Source organism: Syngnathoides biaculeatus, chromosome 10 (assembly GCF_019802595.1).
Source record: "Syngnathoides biaculeatus isolate LvHL_M chromosome 10, ASM1980259v1, whole genome shotgun sequence".
In the NCBI taxonomy this organism is placed as follows: Eukaryota; Metazoa; Chordata; class Actinopteri; order Syngnathiformes; family Syngnathidae; genus Syngnathoides; species Syngnathoides biaculeatus.
In genome coordinates, this window is record NC_084649.1 from 12,854,071 (window position 1) to 12,872,584 (window position 18,514).

An 18,514-nucleotide genomic window follows, 5' to 3' on the forward strand; every position below is an offset into this window, starting at 1 on the left:
CACGTGTCCGACAGTCATCCACTCCTAGTTGCAGAACCCTCCACGTGAGCAACAATTCAGCAAAAAATGGAACTGAAAAAGTCTTTTGGGTTAAAGGTGAAGCATCTTCAACAATCAAGAACAGTCCAGTTAGTTGTCCCTAGCCGTGGGACAGGACGACTGCACTGTATTCAGTGTTCCCTCTAAGCTGCGCAACTGCGCATTTGTGCACACTCTCAGCGCAGAGGAAAACAGATCCAGCGCAGTGAACTACTGGCTGACGTCTTGTTTTTTTTTTTTTTTTTAAACACGGCAGCACACTGCCTCTCACAAAGAGCTGCTGCTAAGTCACATTGGGCCACTCATAATTACAAACATCGGGATATGTGAATAATAGAAGAAAAAGTAGTGAAACTGGATGAGATTTTCTCTTTCTTGAGTAAAAAAGGTCTGGTCTGAAGCCAAAGTAGAAAGTGCAGGATGAGATGGTGTGTAATGTTAAAGTTCCACCTTGGGACAGCCTGATTGAGAATGAAAGCACAGACAATACACTGCCCAAAAAGCTAATTCTGTATTTTAAATATAGGAGGCAACATGACAACCTTAAAACTGTTTCGCAGCATCATTCACCTTTAAACAAGCTTTGGTAAAGATCTTCTCCAAACAATAATTCAGTTATACACCAAGAAAAACAGACTGGGATGTCATTGTGGGTTAAAGAAAATAAATGAAACAAAGTTGGAAGTGACATTTCAAAAACCTTTTACTGAGACATGTAACTTCAGTGGATGACACTGATTGACTACAGTGCATACGTCTGATGTCCTTGTTCCTAGGCAGGTTGACTAACATCTCTCAATAATTACAAAAACTAAAACAAAAAATGTTAAACATTCAAGAAACATCCAATGTGTTCCAGTAACCATATTGTTTTATCTGTCTTTGTCATCAGTATGGATGCGACGTTCGGTACAGGGATGGTCAGGGGCAAACGGCACTGACCCTGGCTCGCATGGCTGGCAGCCAGGAGTGCGCCGAGATACTGCTGCAGTATGGATGTCCCAATGAAGCCGCCCCTTCCGTCGCCACAACTGCCGGATTCGCTTCCGCGGCCAACCCAGGCGTCTCCGTCGCAATGGCGCCAAACACAGCAGTCGGCGCAACGCTCAAGATCTCACACAGGGGTGGGTGTTCGAGCTTTAGCTACAGTACATCAAGAAAAGCTGTGTCGTAAGACTGGAGATAATTTTTTTGTTTGTTTTAAAGTTATGTTGTGAGATTGAGGCCTGCACATTCAGGATGAAGGAGCATGTGGCCAGATGTTGCACTAGTGCTGCGCCACAAGCTCTATTAGGCTGCTGAGAGAGAGAGAGAGAGAGAGAGAGAGAGAGAGAGAGAGAGAGAGAGAGAGAGAGAGAGAGAAAGAGAGACAGACAGACAGAGAGAAACTGGCAAACTGCCACATGCAACGAAAGTGAAGAAAGTGTGTTGGGCGAAAAGAAGATCTCAAGTCCAAATGTAAAGAACTGCAATAAACTAATAAATTGGTCTGTATGTATCGGTTTCAAATGCCATGACTTTACTGGTATTTTCAAGAGAGTGTTTATATTGTGTTGCATTCAATGCAGCCAAACAGACTGACCGGTCGTTTTAAAGTTGCGCTGCCAAGGCTGCTTTTGTTTTGAACAAAATCTAGAGATACGATGATAGAATTCTATAAATCTAAAAAAAAAAGGAAAAAAAATGAGGAATAAAAAAAGTTCTGAGTTCTTAATTTCCAGAATTGTTATTGTACTTTTTGTACGGGTGGTTCTGAGTACAAAAGTGGCCGCGGAAGAGATTTACAGTTTCTTGCTTTGGTGTTCCTTTGATAATTAAATCTTGAAAGCTCAAGACTAAAATTTATATGTAATGTTTGTATCACTGTGCGCGACAAACACTGTACATGATTTGTGCATTATAGACATCGTTAAAGTGAATGACTCCAAGCTGCAGGCCGCCGTGGTGATGTGCATATGAGCAAAGAAAATGCCTTCATTTCAACTGAATGTATTTAAAAAGCGTCACGTCATCAGGAAGAGGTGCAGCTTTAATGGATGTGAAGTGACTCTCCTGCCATGACCAATAGAGATTAAAAGTATTGTTAAATATGTTGTTTTCACATGTACGTATATACAGTATACAAGTGAGCATTAGAATGAATGTTGGAAGGTGGCTGATAATCAGAGTCAGGAAAAGAGGAACTTTTGCCCACGTGGAGATTTAAAGAGTAGCATAAAAACAAGTCACCCATCCGTACTCGATGTGATTTTGTGTTCATCTAATGAATGTTGCTCAGTATACGTCTGTGCTGTAAAGAGTCTATTCATTTGTATTTTTTTAATTCATGCAAATGATTCATAAAGCATTCATTATCAATACACAAAACCATCGTCCAGCTGTTTATTATTATTATTGCGTCAGAAATTCTGCTCAAGTCTATTTAGATCCACCAAAACAACAGGAACATGTTGCAGCTGAGCAATAATCAGCCTACAGAAATCACTTCACACTCATCTCGCTGTCAGATTGGCTGCTCCTTGGCTGCGGGCTACATCTTTCTAGGTCAGAGCCCTGGACTCTCTTTTCTAACGGAGCTTCGACACTGCCTGCTGCAGACGCAACAAGCCGAAGCAGATGATTCACGATAGAAAAGATAGTGAATTATTAGAAACAAGATTCACATAGGGTGGGATCACAACACAAACGATAGCCCTCAATAGCAGTAGTTGATTAAAAAAAATAACAATCCTACATACAGACAGAATAAAAATGCTCTGAATTCATGTTGACGTTTCACTTTTGAAGCCTCTACTTTGGGTGAAGCAAGGGAACACTAGTAGAAAGGTTGGAATGAACCAACATTTTAAATATTTTAGGCTCTTGAAGTTTATGTCAAATAATCAATCTGTGCCATGTTGCACTGTCTCTAAAGTATCAGGAGCGAGCGGAAGCAGTTTGTGTGCACCACAAGCAGCCTTGGGAATGAGCTAATATAGCCTGCGACTAGGAACGGTTAAAGCACCTGTTCCCCCAAAGTCCAACCCCCCCCAAAAAAAAAAATTAAAATAAAATGAAAAATATTCTTTGTGGTCTTGTGGACTCGTGGTCATTTTAGGAAGCACAAAGTTCCCCTGCTGCGGGTGTGGAAGGTTTTCTGGCCTTCCTTGCTGATGGGTTTTGACAGTGGCCATAAATTAAATCGAATTTGTCAGAACCCCCTCACAAGTTGGATTTCATACAATGTGGAGTCAGAGCTCCGCTTGGGATTTGGAACGTTTCCTAACACTACTGGGTGATACAGTACAAGACCTTACATTGTGAACAATAGAAAAAATGGGGGAAAATAGATTACCTCAAAAAAATGTGGTATGATTTTTTTTCTTTTTCTTTTCCGGTATACCAAACATAGGTCCTTGCCCTGAGTTTGGAAGATTTTCTGGTCCTCCTGACTGTCAGAAAGTTGTAGCACTGTGATAGATGACTGGATTTGGGCAGCCTGGCCTTGTCAGAGGAGAACCTGATTATGCAAAAAAAAATAAAAATAAAAATGAAACTTTCATAAAATACATCCACATATGTGAGATTTTATGTTGTTTTTGTTTCAAGCAAGGGCTCATGAATATATGGATTTTTATCTGTTTTTAGGGAAGTAATAACTACTATTTCACTCCCCCGCCAAATTAATGACCGCAAAGAGTTTTTAGTCAGTTTGACCCAGATTTAAAGGGACATTTTATGGAAAATTTACTTTTATATGCCTTGTATACAAATAGGTGGGCCTTTATTGCTTGCCCAGTATTATCTATCCATCAATTTTCTTTGACGCTTGTCCTCACAAGTGCTGGAACCTATCCCAGCTATCAACAGGCAGGAGGCAGGGTACACCCTGAACCGGTTGCCAGCCAATCGCAGGGCACATTGAGACAAACAGTCGTACTCACAATCACACATCGGGGCAATTTAAAGTGTCCAATTAATGTTCCATGTTTTTTGGGTTGTGGGAGGAAACCGGAGTGCCCGGAGAAAACCCACACAGGCGGGGTCGAGATCGAACCCAGGTCCTCAGAACTGTGAGGCCAACGCTTTACCAGCTGATCCACCGTGCTGCTGCCCAGTACTATTTATTTATTTGTTTGTTTGTTTTGTGAGCTGTATATATCTGAAAGTGTATCAGCGATAAACCTGTTCTTAATTTTGCTGTACTCCGGCGATGCGCCAGCTGCATGCGCTACATAAAAGGATCTGTGTTCTGGCTGTCCATCTATTTTCTGAATCGCTTATCCTCACAAGGGTCACAGGAGTGCTGGAGCCAGCTGTCATCGGGCAGGAGGCTGTCACGGACGAGACTCGGGGGTGGACTCAAATGCACGACTCAGGTGAGAGGTAGGCAGTGCGGAATAAGCCTTTATTCGTTCCAATGTCGGTTACCAAGGAGTCCGTCCAAACAAGCAGCAAGATCAGTAACGGCAGGCTTACGGGGTAGGTCGGGAGACAGGCGTTGGTCGGTACACGGGAGGTAGACGTCAGGAGTACGGTAGTGCGGGAACGAGGCATGAGAGGCAACGATCTAGCAGAGTCTCTGTCGTCCCCCGGGTCCTATATGTACTGGGTCTAATCGGAGGTCATGAGGCGCAGGCGTGACCCTTCCGATTAGACGGCCACGCCCAGCCCTGGCTGGAATCCAGGATCATGACAGTACCCCCCCCTCAACGGCCGGCTCTGGACGGCCCAGGCGCATCAGGGTGAGCCGCGTGAAAGTCCCTGATGAGGGAGCGGTCCACGACGAAGCGGGAGGGGATCCAAGAGCGCTCCTCCGGGCCATATCCCTCCCAGTCCACCAGGTACTGGACCCCCTTCCCTCTGCGGCGGGAAGACAGCAACCGGCGCACGGTGTACACCAACCCACCGTCGACCATGCGGGGGGGGACTTGAGCGGAGGAGCCAGCGACGACGTGCGATCCGGGCGAAGTCTGCTGACGTGGAACGTAGGGTGCACCCTCATCGACCTGGGCAGTTTCAACGAGACGGCGACCGGGTTAATAACCTTGGAAACAGGGAACGGGCCAACGAACCTGGGAGCAAGTTTGCGGGATTCCGTCCGCAGCGGGAGATCTTTGGTGGAGAGCCACACTCGCGCTGTCCCACTCTGAGCTCTGGTGCGGCCCTCCTCTTGCGGTCTGCTGCGGCCTTGTAGGCGCTGCTCATGCGCAGCAGTGTCCTCCGAGCTGCTTCCCAGGTCCGTTTGCAGCGTCGCACCATGGCCAGGGCCGACGGAACTGTGGATTCTGTGACCAGTGGAGGAAACAGGGACGGAGGATACCCATGCACGACATGGAGTGGAGCCATACCTGTTGAAGCGGAGGGTAGAGAATTGTGGGCATACTCCACCCACTTGATGTGCTGGCTCCACGTGCTCTGGTCCCTGGATGCCAGACATCGAAGACCGGTCTCTAATTCCTGGTTAATCCTCTCAGTCTGGCCGTTAGACTCTGGGTGATGACCCGATGTCCGACTTGCTGAAGCGCCGATGAGGTTGCAGAACTCCTTCCAGAAACGGGCGCTGAATTGCGGACCCCTGTCCGAAACGATGTCCTGGGGTAGGCCGTGGTAACGGACGACCTCGTCTAATACCAACTGGGCTGTCTGCTTGGCCGACGGGATCTTCGGAAGCGGCACGAAGTGGACCATCTTGGAAAAACGGTCCACTATGGACAGCACCACTGTGTTCCCTTGAGAAGGCGGCAGGCCGGTGACGAAGTCCAGCGCGATTTGTGACCACGGACGAAAGGGGATGGACAAGGGTTGCAACTCACCAACAGGCCCTAGGCGGGAAGTCTTATTGGCAGCACACACCGGGCAGGCGTTGACGAACTCCCTTACGTCCTTGCTGAGGTTAGGCCACCAGAACATTTGTTCGACCACTGAACGTGTCTTCGCCATACCCGGGTGGAAGACCGTCTTGTTGGTATGGGCCCAGTTGATGACATCTCCCCGCAGAGATGGGATGACGAACAGGCGGCCCGACGGACAATCCGCGGGTGACGGTGTCTCTCCCAGAGCCTCCTTCACCCGCGACTCGATCGCCCAGGTGAAACCGGCCACGAAGCACCCTGCTGGCAGGATAGTAGCGGCGTCTGAATCTGTGCGCCCTCCCTCGTGGACCCGCGAGAGTGCATCCGGCTTGCCGTTTTTGGAGCCTGGGCGGAAACACACCTTAAAGTGGAAGCGGGTGAAAAATAGGGCCCACCTGGCCTGACGGGCGTTCAACCTCTTCGCAGACTTCAGGTATTCAAGGTTCTTATGGTCCGTGAAGACAACGAACGGTACTTGCGAGCCCTCCAGCCAGTGCCGCCACTCCTCCAACGCGCTCTTGACCGCCAGCAGTTCCCACGTCGTAGTTCCTCTCTGGCGGGGTCAACTTTCTAGACAGGAACGCGCACGGGTGGATCCTTCCATCCCTGGGACTCCTCTGCAACAAGACTGCTCCGATTCCTGAATTCGATGCATCCACCTCCACCACAAACTGGTTATCTGGGTCCGGAATAATGAGAACGGGCGCAGTAGTGAAACTTGCCTTGAGCCTGCTGAAGGCCTCCTGGCAGGTCCCGGACCAGTCGAAGAGGGTATGTGGCGAGGTGAGCGATTGCAGAGGAGCGGCCACGGAACTGAAGTTCCTTATGAATTTCCTATAGAAATTGGCAAATCCCAGAAACCTCTGTACGTCCCTCCTGTTGGTGGGGGTAGGCCACCGCAGCACCGTGTCGACCTTCCCGGGATCCATCCGTATCTCTCCCTCAGCCAGGACGAAGCCCAGGAAGGACACGGATGCCCGATGGAACTCACACTTCTCCATATTCACGTATAATTGGTGCTGCTGCAGACGCCGGAGCACCTCTCTGACTTGTTGAATGTGAGAGGTTAGGTTTGCTGAAAAGATGAGAATATCATCCAGATAAACAAAGACAGATCTGTTCAGGAACTCCCGAAGCACGTCGTTAATGAAGTTCTGAAAGACGGCTGGAGCGTTTGTCAGTCCGAAGGGCATCACCAGATACTCATAGTGCCCTGTGGGGGTGTTGAACGCCGTCTTCCACTCATCCCCTTCCCGAATCTGCACCAGATGGTAAGCGCTGCGCAAGTCGAGCTTGGTGAAGATCCGGGCTCCCTGGAGGAGTTCGAATGCTGTAGAGATAAGCGGCAAAGGGTACCTGTTCTTGACTGTGATGTCGTTCAGGCCTCGGTAGTCGATGCAGGGTCGCAGCGTGGAGTCCTTCTTCTTGACAAAAAAAACCCCGCACCGGCTGGTGAGGATGAGGGGCGAATGAGTCCGGCTGCCAGCGAGTCCTCGATGTAGTCCCTCATGGCTTGATGCTTTGGTCCGGTTAAAGAGAACAGTTTCCCTCTGGGTGGAGAGGTGCCTGGCAGGAGTTCAATCGCGCAGTCGTATGACCGATATGGCGGCAGAGACTTTGCTTTAGATTCAGAGAAGACCTCCCGTAGGTCATGGTAGCAGGAGGGCACTGCGGTCAGGTCCAGGGCGGTACTAGGTTCTGTTAGCCGAACCGGCGCAACTTGAATACCCCTGTCTCTCCGGACAGCGACACAGCGACTGAGACAGTCCTCTCCCCAAGTCTTGATCTGACCCGTGGTCCAATCTATGTGCGGATTATGTTCTTTGAGCCACGGGCTGCCCAAGATGATGTCGCTACTACGTGCGTCGAAGACATGAAAGCTAATACGCTCTGAGTGAGCGTCCGGAAAGCTCATACGTAGCGTCTGAGTGCGATGTGTAACCCGACAAAGGAACTTGCCGTTGGCGGCATACGCGTGACGAAAACGTTGCGTGGGAAAAGTTGCCGCCCCCAGCTCCTCGACCACGCGGGGATTTATCAGGTTTGCTTCCGACCCAGAATCTATGAAAGCCATCACAGAGCATGAACGGGAGTCCGTTCCCAAGGTGAGGTGAAGAAGGGACCTCCCTGACCCGTCGCGGTGTACCGCACACTCAGCGGAGTAGCGATCCTGATGTCAGAATGCCCTGGTCGAGTCGGGCAACGGGCGATCAAGTGTCCCAAACGCCCGCAGTAAAAACAGCGTCCCTCTCGTCGCCGACGTAAGCGCTCCTCCGCTGAGCTGCCAAGCCCCTCCACTCGCATGGCTTCCGGTGAAGCTGACAACACGGGTGGCCGGGAAGCGGAAACAACCGGACTGCGACTCTCCCTCTCCTCCTCCCTCCATCTGTCTCTGCACGGTGAGGCGCTGGTCCACCTTGAGGGCCAATGCGATGAGGGAGTTAAGCGAAGGCAGAAGATCCATGGCCACGAGGTGACCACGGATCTGTGGGGACAGTCCCTCGTAAAACGCGTCATGGAGGGCTTCCTCATTCCAGCGGCTCTCGGCAGCCCGAATCCGGAACTCGATGGCGTAGTCGGACACGCGGCGACGCCCCTGGCGGATTGTCATGAGTGACGACACCGCCTGGCGTTCCGGAGTCGCATACTGGAACACCTGGGTGAGCGCGCAGACGAAGCTCGCCCATGAGCGGCAGGTCTCCGAGTTACGGCTCCACTCGGCGGTGGCCCATGCCTCCGCCCTCCCTGTCATGTGGGAAATGACGAAGGCGATCCGGGAGCGGTCCGTGGGAAAAGCGGAAGCTTGCAGCTCAAAGTGGAGATCGCACTGCGCCAGGAAGGGCTTGACGTTACCGGAGTCGCCTGAGAACTGCTCTGGTCGAGAGAGCGGAGTGATGGTGGCACAGGGAGGCACAGGAGCGGCCGCGCTAGCTTGGGAGGCTAGCCACGGTTGCAGCTGGGTGCAGAGCTCCTGGATCTGGTGAGTCATACCCTGGAGAGCAGCCTCTTGCTCACCCAGGCGTTTGCCCTGCACTTGCAGCGCACGGCGAATGGCTTCAGAGTCGGCTGGGTCCATGTTCTTGGCTAGCTCGTTCTGTCACGGACGAGACTCGGGGGTGGACCCAAATGCACGACTCAGGTGAGAGGTAGGCAGTGCGGAATAAGCCTTTATTCGTTCCAATGTCGGTTACCAGGGAGTCCGTCCAAACAAGCAGCAAGATCAGTAACGGCAGGCTTACGGGGTAGGTCGGGAGACAGGCGTTGGTCGGTACACAGGAGGTAGACGTCAGGAGTACGGTAGTGCGGGAACGAGGCATGAGAGGCAACGATCTAGCAGAGTCTCTGTCGTCCCCCGGGTCCTATATGTACTGGGTCTAATCAGAGGTCATGAGGCGCAGGTGTGACCCTTCCGATTAGACGGCCACGCCCAGCCCTGGCTGGAATCCAGGATCATGACAGAGGCAGGCTCCACCCTGAACTAGTTGCCAGCCAATCGCGGGCACATGGAGACAAACAACTGCACTCACAATCACACCTAGGGTTAATGTGGAGTATCCAATGAATGCATGTTTTTAGGTTTTGGGAGGAAACCGAAGTGCCCAGAGAAAACTCATGCAGGGATGGGGAGAACATGCAAACTCCACACAGGCGGGACTGGGATTGAACTCCTGTCCACAGAACTGTGAGGCTAACACTTTACAGGACTCTTGGAGGACTTTACAGGACTCGAACCTTTCCATATGAAATGGTCCAGTTTTCAAGTAATTATATTTTTCTTGACCGTAATTCTTTGTTTGGAGGACCTCGCAGGCCTGTGTGGATCTCTCGGCGGCAGTCAGTTGTTCAGGCGCCAGGCAGTCCCCCCGTATTGATGGCTCGGGTAAGGGGCAAGCCAGTGACTTGTCTTGGATGATCAAAGTCTCTCTAGTCCCGAGTCTGACAGTCGATCCTGTGATCCCACTTCTGACACCAAGTTTGTTTTGCAATGAAATCAGGGAACGATCTTGTCTTATCCCATTTTAATGAAATGTTTGCAATAAGAGAGGGAGACAAGAAAGGATCCTGCAGTTGCTTCATGCTTCACCCCGTCTTTGAAGAACAAACACAGAACTAACTAAAACTAAAATGGTAGGGGGTCAAGAAAGAAAGGCACAGTTATCTCATCCATGAGAGAAAAGGGTGGCTTCTTGAGCAACTAAGAAGGGGTGAAAAAAAAAAAACAATTAAGATACTAGGTACATTTAAAAAGGTCATACAAAAACAAAGAACTATTAAAGTAATAAAAATCACACAGAAACTATGGGATGAAATAAGAAAACTATGTAGACAATATTTTGTTTCCTGATTTAATTTCAAAACTACAAATTGGTTTTCAAAAAGAAAATGTAACCCCATTCTTTTACTGTGTGTGCTGTATTTTGAAGACATCTGAAAAGCAGATTTAAAGATGGGGAAAACTGAATTTAAGCTCTCCTGAAGGAGCAGCAATCTCCATCCCGTAAGTGTGAAAACATAATGGATCTTTGTTCAGCTAAGCAAACATCTTGGTGATGAACTCTCTGAAACGCTTGGCATACTGCTCTGGATGAACTGTGGAGATTTCTGCTCCTGCCTGCAAAACAGACCCACAATTTGTCAGTGTGAATAAACAATGTCAGTTGCTTTACATGGCACCGACGCTCACCCCGTGTTTGACAGCTTTGGCAGCATGAGCCGCTTTCTTCTTGGTGTCGTACTGTGTCAGCACATCAATCAGACCCATGAAATACACTTCCCTCCGCGGTGCGCCTACACGGGAGTGAGGGAGGCTCAACGCTTCAGCCTTTGCCGATTGTTTTTGATCTCCACGTACGAGCCTGCACGACCGGGCCCGGGCCAGAGAGCGCCCTCAGGACTCACCTTCAGCGCTCTGGATAGCGTACACATCCACGTAAGGGTCAAACTCCCCGGGGCCCATGGGCTTGAAGGAGTTCATGTAGCCGGCGATGCCTTCAGGTGATCTGGAGCGTGGGACCGCAGACAGGCTGCTTTCATCTTGCTCTTCTTCGCCATCAGACGACTCCATCTCCACCTCATCCTTCTCAGCCCACTCCACATCATGGATACCCAGCAGGAGGCTGTAGTCCATAATCCTCATGCGCACCAGGAACTGCAGAAAGAGGGCAGTCTAGCTAGCACACTCCAAAATGTGCCATCCATCCATTCTCAACACCGGTTATACTGTTCAGGGTCACGGGGGGTATGCTGGGGGGCGGGAGCTTATCCCTGCTGACTTTCAGACTACACCCTGAATTGGTTGCCAAACGATGCAGGGCACAGTGGAGAATGCAGTAATCAAACACACGCATGTTCGGTCAAAGGTTCAAAGTCCATCCATCTGTTATCCAAGGTGCTTATCCTCACAAGGGTCACAGGGCCAGTCAGTCGCAGGGCAGATATCGACTCGAATCGATCCCACGCTCTCCACACCAAAGTCACCACACCATCAGCGACTAGGTTCAAAGTTTTTAATTATTAGTTTTATTTTGTTTTTGGGAGGAGCAGGGACTATTTTTTATTTTTATTTTTTGTCTACAGTGGTACCTAGCGATCCTATTTCTGAAATCTTCAAGGTATATGTTTGGCGCCACTCCCAGGTCACATTTACTGGAAATTTGAACATTAAACGAAGAAAATTACACTTTTTCTACACAACAAAAGCACATCTTGATTAATCAAAGTGAATTAGCTTAATGTTAACAAACTATGAGAAACACAATAAATGAGGTAATAACACTTATGTCAATGCTGCGGTCGTTACAAACCTTTTAGCAATTTTAATTTGAACATAAATAATAACACGGCGACACAGTGGATCAGCTGGAAAGCGTTGGCTTCACAGTTCTGAGGTCCCGTGTTCGATCCCGGACTCGCCTGTGTGGAGTTTGGATGTTCTCCCTGTGCCTGCGTAGGTTTTCTCCGGGCACTCCCACATCCCAAAAACATGCAACATTAATTGGACTCTAAATGGCCCGTAGGTGTGATTGTGAGTGCGGCTGTCTCGATGTGCCCTGCGATTGGCTGGCAACCAGTTGAGGGTGTACCCTGCCTCCTGCCCGTTGACAGCTGGGATAGGCTCTAACACTCCCGCGACCCTTGTGAGGAAAAGCGGGTAAGAAAATGGATGAATGGATGGATGGATGATAACACATTCAGCCAGAGTCTATAACAACACTCACAAACATGTACTCTATATCCTCTGCGAAAAGAGGACAGATAAATGGCATTTCCATTCATTCCAATGGGCGATTCCAATCAACAGACACATTTACACAAAGTTAAAAAAATTCAAAAAGATTTCTTACCTCAAGATCTCTATGAAGCTTGACCATGACGCGCTCTTTCTCCTCGTCACACACGTAAACCTTTTGCATGTTGTTCATAAAGTCCACGTCCTTGTAAGTGGGAAGCTCCTTGACCTGGACAGAACACAACAAGGAATATCTAAATTAATACCTAAATTGTAAATGTAATATTTGTGTGAACCCTCTTAAATTTCATATGGTTCTCATTTCATTCTAAATCCCTTTTGGCAGACTATAAAATGTTGTTTTTCATTCTTCACAGTCACATCTATCAATGCAGTCCGCAAAAGCAAGCTCACTGCAATCATGACGCTTCCATTATTAACCCCACAGGATAAAAACCAGTTCCTCATGATTTTCAATCAGTTCTCCCAGCACTGACACATCCTTTCATGTGAGCTCACCTTCTCTTTAAAAGTTGCTTCTCGAGACACCAGGGAGCCCTGAGGAAAGGAGAGACCACACAACATTTCATCATCATCTGAGGGGAGCTCAATTAGAGTGGAGAGCGGACTCGTATGGCACTTCATTGAGTCGCGAGCACATCACTGATTTTAAACTAATGATGTGCCATTAGATCTTGACACCTAGTATCAGCGGTCATAAATTGAGGCAAGTTATATTTTTACAATGATTATAAATCTGAAGTTGCAACAAATACAAACGTAACGGAACGTGTTCAGGCATTGACAAAAGGAACGGATCCCCCTTACACAATCACTTTACCTTGAGGTCATACTTCCTGTGGACATGCAGTCTGTGACTGAACATGTTCCTCATGACCAGCAGGTAGGTGTCCTCACTCTCCACTGTGACTCTGTACATGGCCAGGAACTGAGGGAGCAGTGTAGAACCGTGGCAGGTGACAACATGCTGGGTATGAAAAAAGGAGCAGTGTCATGTCTTTTTATATTTCAGGTACAGCGTTGCATGAATGAAGCTAGGCGTGGCTGTACATTGAGTGCAGATGTTACCCCAACAAAAACAGAAGTAGGGCTGGAGCTAATGAATATTTTTACAATTGATTATTCAAGTAATCGTATAAAATATAGGCTTTTTTTCTCCCTCGTGTTCATTCTTATATTCTAAACAGTGATTGCAAACCAGTGTGCTGTGGCAAATAATGCGTCGTGAAAGCTCTTCTGGTGTGCCGCGAGCAATTATCAACTGACTTTGGTGCAAGCAGTGCGGGTTCATATCCCGGTTAATGATGGTGTGCCCTGCGACTGACTCGTGACCACTTCAGGGTGTGGTCTGCCTTTGGCCTAAAGTATCTAATCCCTCTGTCTAGTGTTGTGATAATAATTCAGATAACTTGAATAATTTGATAACAGGCAGCACGGTGGCGCAGCTGTAGAATAGCGGCCTCACAGCTCTGAAATCCCGACCACGCCTGTGAGAAGCTTGCATGTTCTCCCTGTACCTGCGTGGGTTTTCTCCGGGCACTCCGGTTTCCTCCCACATCCCAAAAACATGCATTCACTGGAGACTCTAAATTGCCCATAGGTGTGATTCTGAGTACGACACTTGTCTGTCTCCATGTGCCCTGCTATTGGCTGACAACCTGTTCAGGGTGTACCCCGCCTCCTGCCCGTTGACAGCTGGGATTGGCTCTCGCACTCCCGTGACCCTTGTGAGGATAAGCGGCTCAGAAGATGAATTGATGAATGGAATCGGATATTGAGTGTGTGTCTGTGTGACTTTAAGAGGCGGGGCCTAGCCTTGAAAGTGACGTGAGAGTCAGCAAATGAGAGTGAAGGGTTAGTGTTAGCAGCTAGCTGTTAACCGGCTAACCGTTAGCCTGTCTGGCTATTTGAGAGCTTGGCCATCATTTGTGGCCATGTAGTAGTCTTTGAAAATGTTTGATGAGTTTTCATTTTGTTGCCGTTTGTGATTGAAAGTGCCCCGGTGACTGTGTCAATCCTTGGCCACTTGTGGGTTATATGTTTTTAGAAGTGAGAAATGATCTCAAATTTTGAACATATGGTTAGTCTTTTACGCATACTTTAGTAACATTAGCCCATATGGAAAAATGATCACTGCAATGCTTTGACTTGTTTTTTAATCAAAATTTTCAAGTTATTTGAACTATTATCACAGCACTAGACAGAAGGATGATATGTTCCCAGAAAGTCAGCAGTTCACCACCGAGCTGATAAATGACACTTGATGCTAATGTGCAGAACCATGCATGTGGCATATGCAGTTGACACATCGCCAAACACAAATACACCCCCACAGCGTCAACTTCACCAAGCAATCAAGAATGAGTCACTTCTCAGAAGCGAGTGCTGTTAGCTATTGCAAATCTGTTCAATTTGCTAACCATTTGGCTTTGTCCTATTGTTTCAGACGGTGTAGTGTGCCTGATCTTCACCCAGCCTAGCTTCCAATTCATGAGCGGAACTTGATGCAAGGGCAGTGTTTGGCAAATCAGCTGAATTGTGGTGGCAAAATTAATAACCGCTATCTCATTTAAAATATATATTTGTTAAGAGGCAGATTTCATTAAATCTACTTGGTTGTTTAATTTCACACTTGTTGGGCAGGCATACACTCCTGAGAACCAAAATACAGTATTTGCATAAAAGCAATTACAAAGTGCATTTCCATTTGCGTTTGCGCTTTAAGTATTACCAAATATGATTCTATGTAAGGGCCATATTTTCTTTGTCGGTAAAAAAAAAATGATTTAAGTGTGCGTGTGTCACCTGGTGATACTCAGAAAGGATGTTGTGCATTTCCGCCACCTCCTCACTGGAGATTTCTTTGACCACCAATGTGTGGTCATATGACGCGAGCAGCAGGCCCTCACATGTCCCCTCTCCATCTTTGAGCGGCGGACTGCGAGCCAGAGACACCTGTCGATGAAAACATTTTCGTTTTTACATACTGCATTTTGTACACGCTTTAACATGCAAATGGTTTTCACTGAAATGCAAATTGCTACCAACAGGACATTGGAAAAACTATTGCATGATTGTGTATTTCCTCCAGTGTTTCATCAGTAATGAGCGCCCAGAATGGATCAGATCATCGTGCTAAGCTCAAATGTGTTCCAAGGTGCACAGAAATGCAAATTTGACACAAACGCATGCAAATTTTGAGTCTTTGCTGGAAAAAAATTCTGATAATGCTGCATAAGTTCAGACCAGTGTGCTTGGACTGTATTTATTTTCTTTTCAGCAGTACCTGGTAATCGTGGTCCTCAATGCCAAAGCGCTCACGTAGGTTCCTGAAGACTTGCGGACAATACTCTTTGAATTTAAATTCTCCCGGGAGATTCTCTCTAAGGAACAAATCACACAAAAAATATGGTTTTCTTATTAAACAAAACCAAAAAAAACAATCTAGAATCATCTAATGTCTTTTAAAGATGACAATGCCAAACACAGCAACATCATTACACCTACCCAATCTAAAATATCTTCTCAACGATAATTAATTCTTAGACTGATTATTAACTGATATATGAGATCTGTTTATCATAAAGCATGCTTATTAGTTATTACTGATGATATTGATGCTGATTATAATTTCAAAATTTAGTTCAAGGCATATGTATCCTAGCTGCTAGGATACTTACGCCAACAACTACATCTTTAAAAGCACATTCATTATATAGTAGCCTTAGCGGTTTTCAGGCTCTCTCAATTTGGTGCTACACCCTTGCTAATAAAGGCATGTGTACTTTGATTATTTAGGTAAAAATTCAAAGAGATTTGGAACAAATCCCTGTGTAGTAACATCACATGACAAAACACAGTTTATTGTTTTTCCCGAGACTGTTACACAACCTGGATTCCTGACTGGATTAAGGGATTATTTCAAACTACTCATTTTTCCAGACTTGAGTTGTGTTGTACTTCTCTGAAGAATTGAGAAACTATTTTCTTCATATTGTTGATAGATGTTGAAAACGTATGTACAGTAATGTCCCGTTTGTTGCTGGAGTAAGGTTCCGGACCACCCCTGCAATAGGTGAAATCCCTCGTGTAGCGACCACATATTTTTTCATTATTTATTATTCATATTATGATTTATATTGTTATTTATACATATTTTAAAGCTGTATTAACCACCCCAGACCCTTATTAATCTTACCACCACTCCTTTCTACCACCACTACCATACTCTTATTAACACTTTCTTTACTTTAATATTTTGATTGGCGTCTGAGCACTCCTAAAGATCATGCCATCTATTGTTCCCCCGATTTTGGTGAAGTGATGCTTGCTTGAGGAGTGTTGGTGCAGGATGAAAGCAGAAAAATAAAGAGGAGGACAGTACTGTACTTGTTAAAGAGGTGGTGGTTGACTTTGACCTTGGTACTGGCTCGGAAGTCATCTGGAAGCAGCATGACAGGCACAGGAACCTGGCACAGGTCGTTGATCTGCACACATTCATTTACTGGGTGGTGGGAAGTTACAAAATACAAACCCAACGTACATGTTTCACCCTCAGCAGATGATGGCACGACCTGTGAAATATGTAACTTGACAACGAAGGCATTCATTGGTCTTTTTTTAATGCTGCAGTACATCGCTTCTGTTGCCCCTTAAAGCTGAAATTCTGGATTACCACGGAGCCTTTCCACTGTTTTTATTCTGGTTGGATGGACAGGTTGTGGGGAGAAAAGAAAAATTCCCCGGAAGACATAATTATTGTACGATTAGTGTCTGGTACAGAAATTCAAAATATTGTTCAGATCGCTTTTTTACAAATGGGAGACAAGGAGGCACACTGCTGCGAGGTCAAATCCGTTATATCTGGAACATCATTTTCTTTGCGTCAGCAAGGGTGGCGCATGCGAATATCCATGGTTGACATGAAATCTGAGAGATGAAATACTGAAAAATAGACTAAAATGTTAGAAGAGCAAATGGGTTAACTAATTCTGTCTTTTTCTTTTATGAAGCGGTGCACCTTCGGCAACAGATTTGGAATTAGGAAGCACACTAATTCATCGGGGCTCACGAAAATGACATTGTTGACTAGATGTCATCAATGTCACCATGACTAAGACACCAGCGTAGTAAATGAATGTCAAACATTTTAAAGGTTTTTTTGTTGTTGTATTTATTCAAGACATTTATACTATGCTGGAGGTTATAAGGCATGAAAAAAACCCAAACAATCCAATCATTTTGTACTGTACATCGGTCCTTATGGCCTAAAAAAAAAGTGCTTCATTCATTCGTCCTCCTATTAGTCTGTACTTTTGAGGTTCTGCTGTATGTGAATGTGCAATGCAAAAAAAATGCTTTTTTCATGTTTTGTTATGACATTATTTGTGCAAAGAACAAATATTTGACGAATTACAAAATAATGATCACTGATTTTAATCCACTTTTTCAGAAGAACAGCAACCAAAGGTGCTGTTGATGCCTGCATTCACAATAAAGAAAAGTACTTGAAATGTAAATAGTTACACTAGATTTTAAAGGGGGAAAACAGGAGCCAAATAGAAATAGGTACAACAGGGTCACTTGTAAATGTAATTTACATTTTTAAAGTAATCTTCCCAACACTCCCTGTAAGTAAGCTAGTACTATTTCAGTGCAGAATGTGAGTACTTGAACCACTTCTGCTGTACACAAGCAAGCAAGCCCTCCCCAGTCGCATACCCACCGAGTGATTGACTCCCCACATGAGCACGCTGGGCACGGGCTCCCCGGCGCGGAACACCTCCACTTTCTGATGCACGAAGTGCTTCATCTTGGTCTTCCTCCTGCGTGGGACGCGCGCTGCACTCGGGGAGGACATCGGGGCACTTTTTTTTGTCTCTGGCGGTGTGCGGCGATCACCTTGCGACGTCGTTGTGTCTTTGGAAAAGTGGGATGGATGATGATGATGATGATGATGGTGGTGGTGGTGGTGATGATGATGCTGTGGTTTGACCAACTTTCCGCTGCAGGTTGGTGGCGCTGTGGATGCAACAGCCCCCTGTTCCAAACTATTGCAACCGTTTTTTTAGTCACCACCCGAGACGGTTTTGTGGCTGAGATGACTCGATGGTTAAGTACTGATAAAGTTAATGAGTTTTCCTTTAGACTCATCTATAGATCTCAATCAGCTATTTAAAATATATATGTACACTGTATAAAAGATTTGATTTCTACTCATTTTGGCATTGCCGTGTTCTCAAAATTATTCTGGTGTCACTTACTGTCATTATTTGTTTTAATGGGTAGAAATGTATCGATTGAAAATTATCCTTAGAAATATCCACACTTACATAGAGAATCGTATTAGTTTCATGAACAGGGTACATACGTATCTATAAATTGGCTTTTG

General features: G+C 46.5%; 2 protein-coding genes across 5 annotated transcripts in view; one reads left to right on the forward strand and one right to left on the reverse strand.

The window, feature by feature from the left end:
* LOC133507495 (arf-GAP with GTPase, ANK repeat and PH domain-containing protein 2-like) overlaps positions 1–2,331 on the forward strand; it is a 30,523-nt gene extending 28,192 nt beyond the window's left edge. For 3 of the 4 annotated variants that reach the window (XM_061832575.1, XM_061832576.1, XM_061832577.1), the window contains exon 19: positions 932–2,331. In XM_061832575.1, coding sequence (XP_061688559.1) covers positions 932–1,213 — 282 coding nt within the window. In that variant the 3' untranslated portion in view covers positions 1,214–2,331. The remainder of the gene's footprint in view (positions 1–931) is intronic. The other variant, XM_061832579.1, reaches the window with a different exon arrangement.
* Positions 2,332–10,404: 8,073 nt separating this feature from the next.
* Positions 10,405–17,983, reverse strand: LOC133507539 (phosphatidylinositol 5-phosphate 4-kinase type-2 gamma-like). The gene is made up of 10 exons (XM_061832666.1): positions 17,849–17,983; positions 16,513–16,610; positions 15,410–15,506; positions 14,929–15,078; positions 12,944–13,090; positions 12,622–12,660; positions 12,218–12,331; positions 10,773–11,022; positions 10,558–10,661; positions 10,405–10,485 (listed from the first exon to the last, which is right to left on the reverse strand). Exons 1-10 carry the CDS (start codon positions 17,981–17,983, stop codon positions 10,405–10,407), a joined length of 1,215 nt encoding a protein of 404 aa, XP_061688650.1.
* Between the last annotated feature and the right edge of the window lie 531 nt (positions 17,984–18,514).

Excerpts from the sequence above, each read along its gene's own strand:
- LOC133507539 (XM_061832666.1), bottom strand. The coding sequence starts at position 17,983 with ATGTCCTCCCCGAGTGCAGCGCGCGTCCCACGCAGGAGGAAGACCAAG. Across the intron at positions 16,611-17,848 it reads TGTGGGGAGTCAATCACTCG|ATCAACGACCTGTGCCAGGT; the intron begins GTGGGTATGCGA and ends GAATGTGTGCAG. Across the intron at positions 15,507-16,512 it reads AACCACCACCTCTTTAACAA|AGAGAATCTCCCGGGAGAAT; the intron begins GTACAGTACTGT and ends TTTGTTCCTTAG.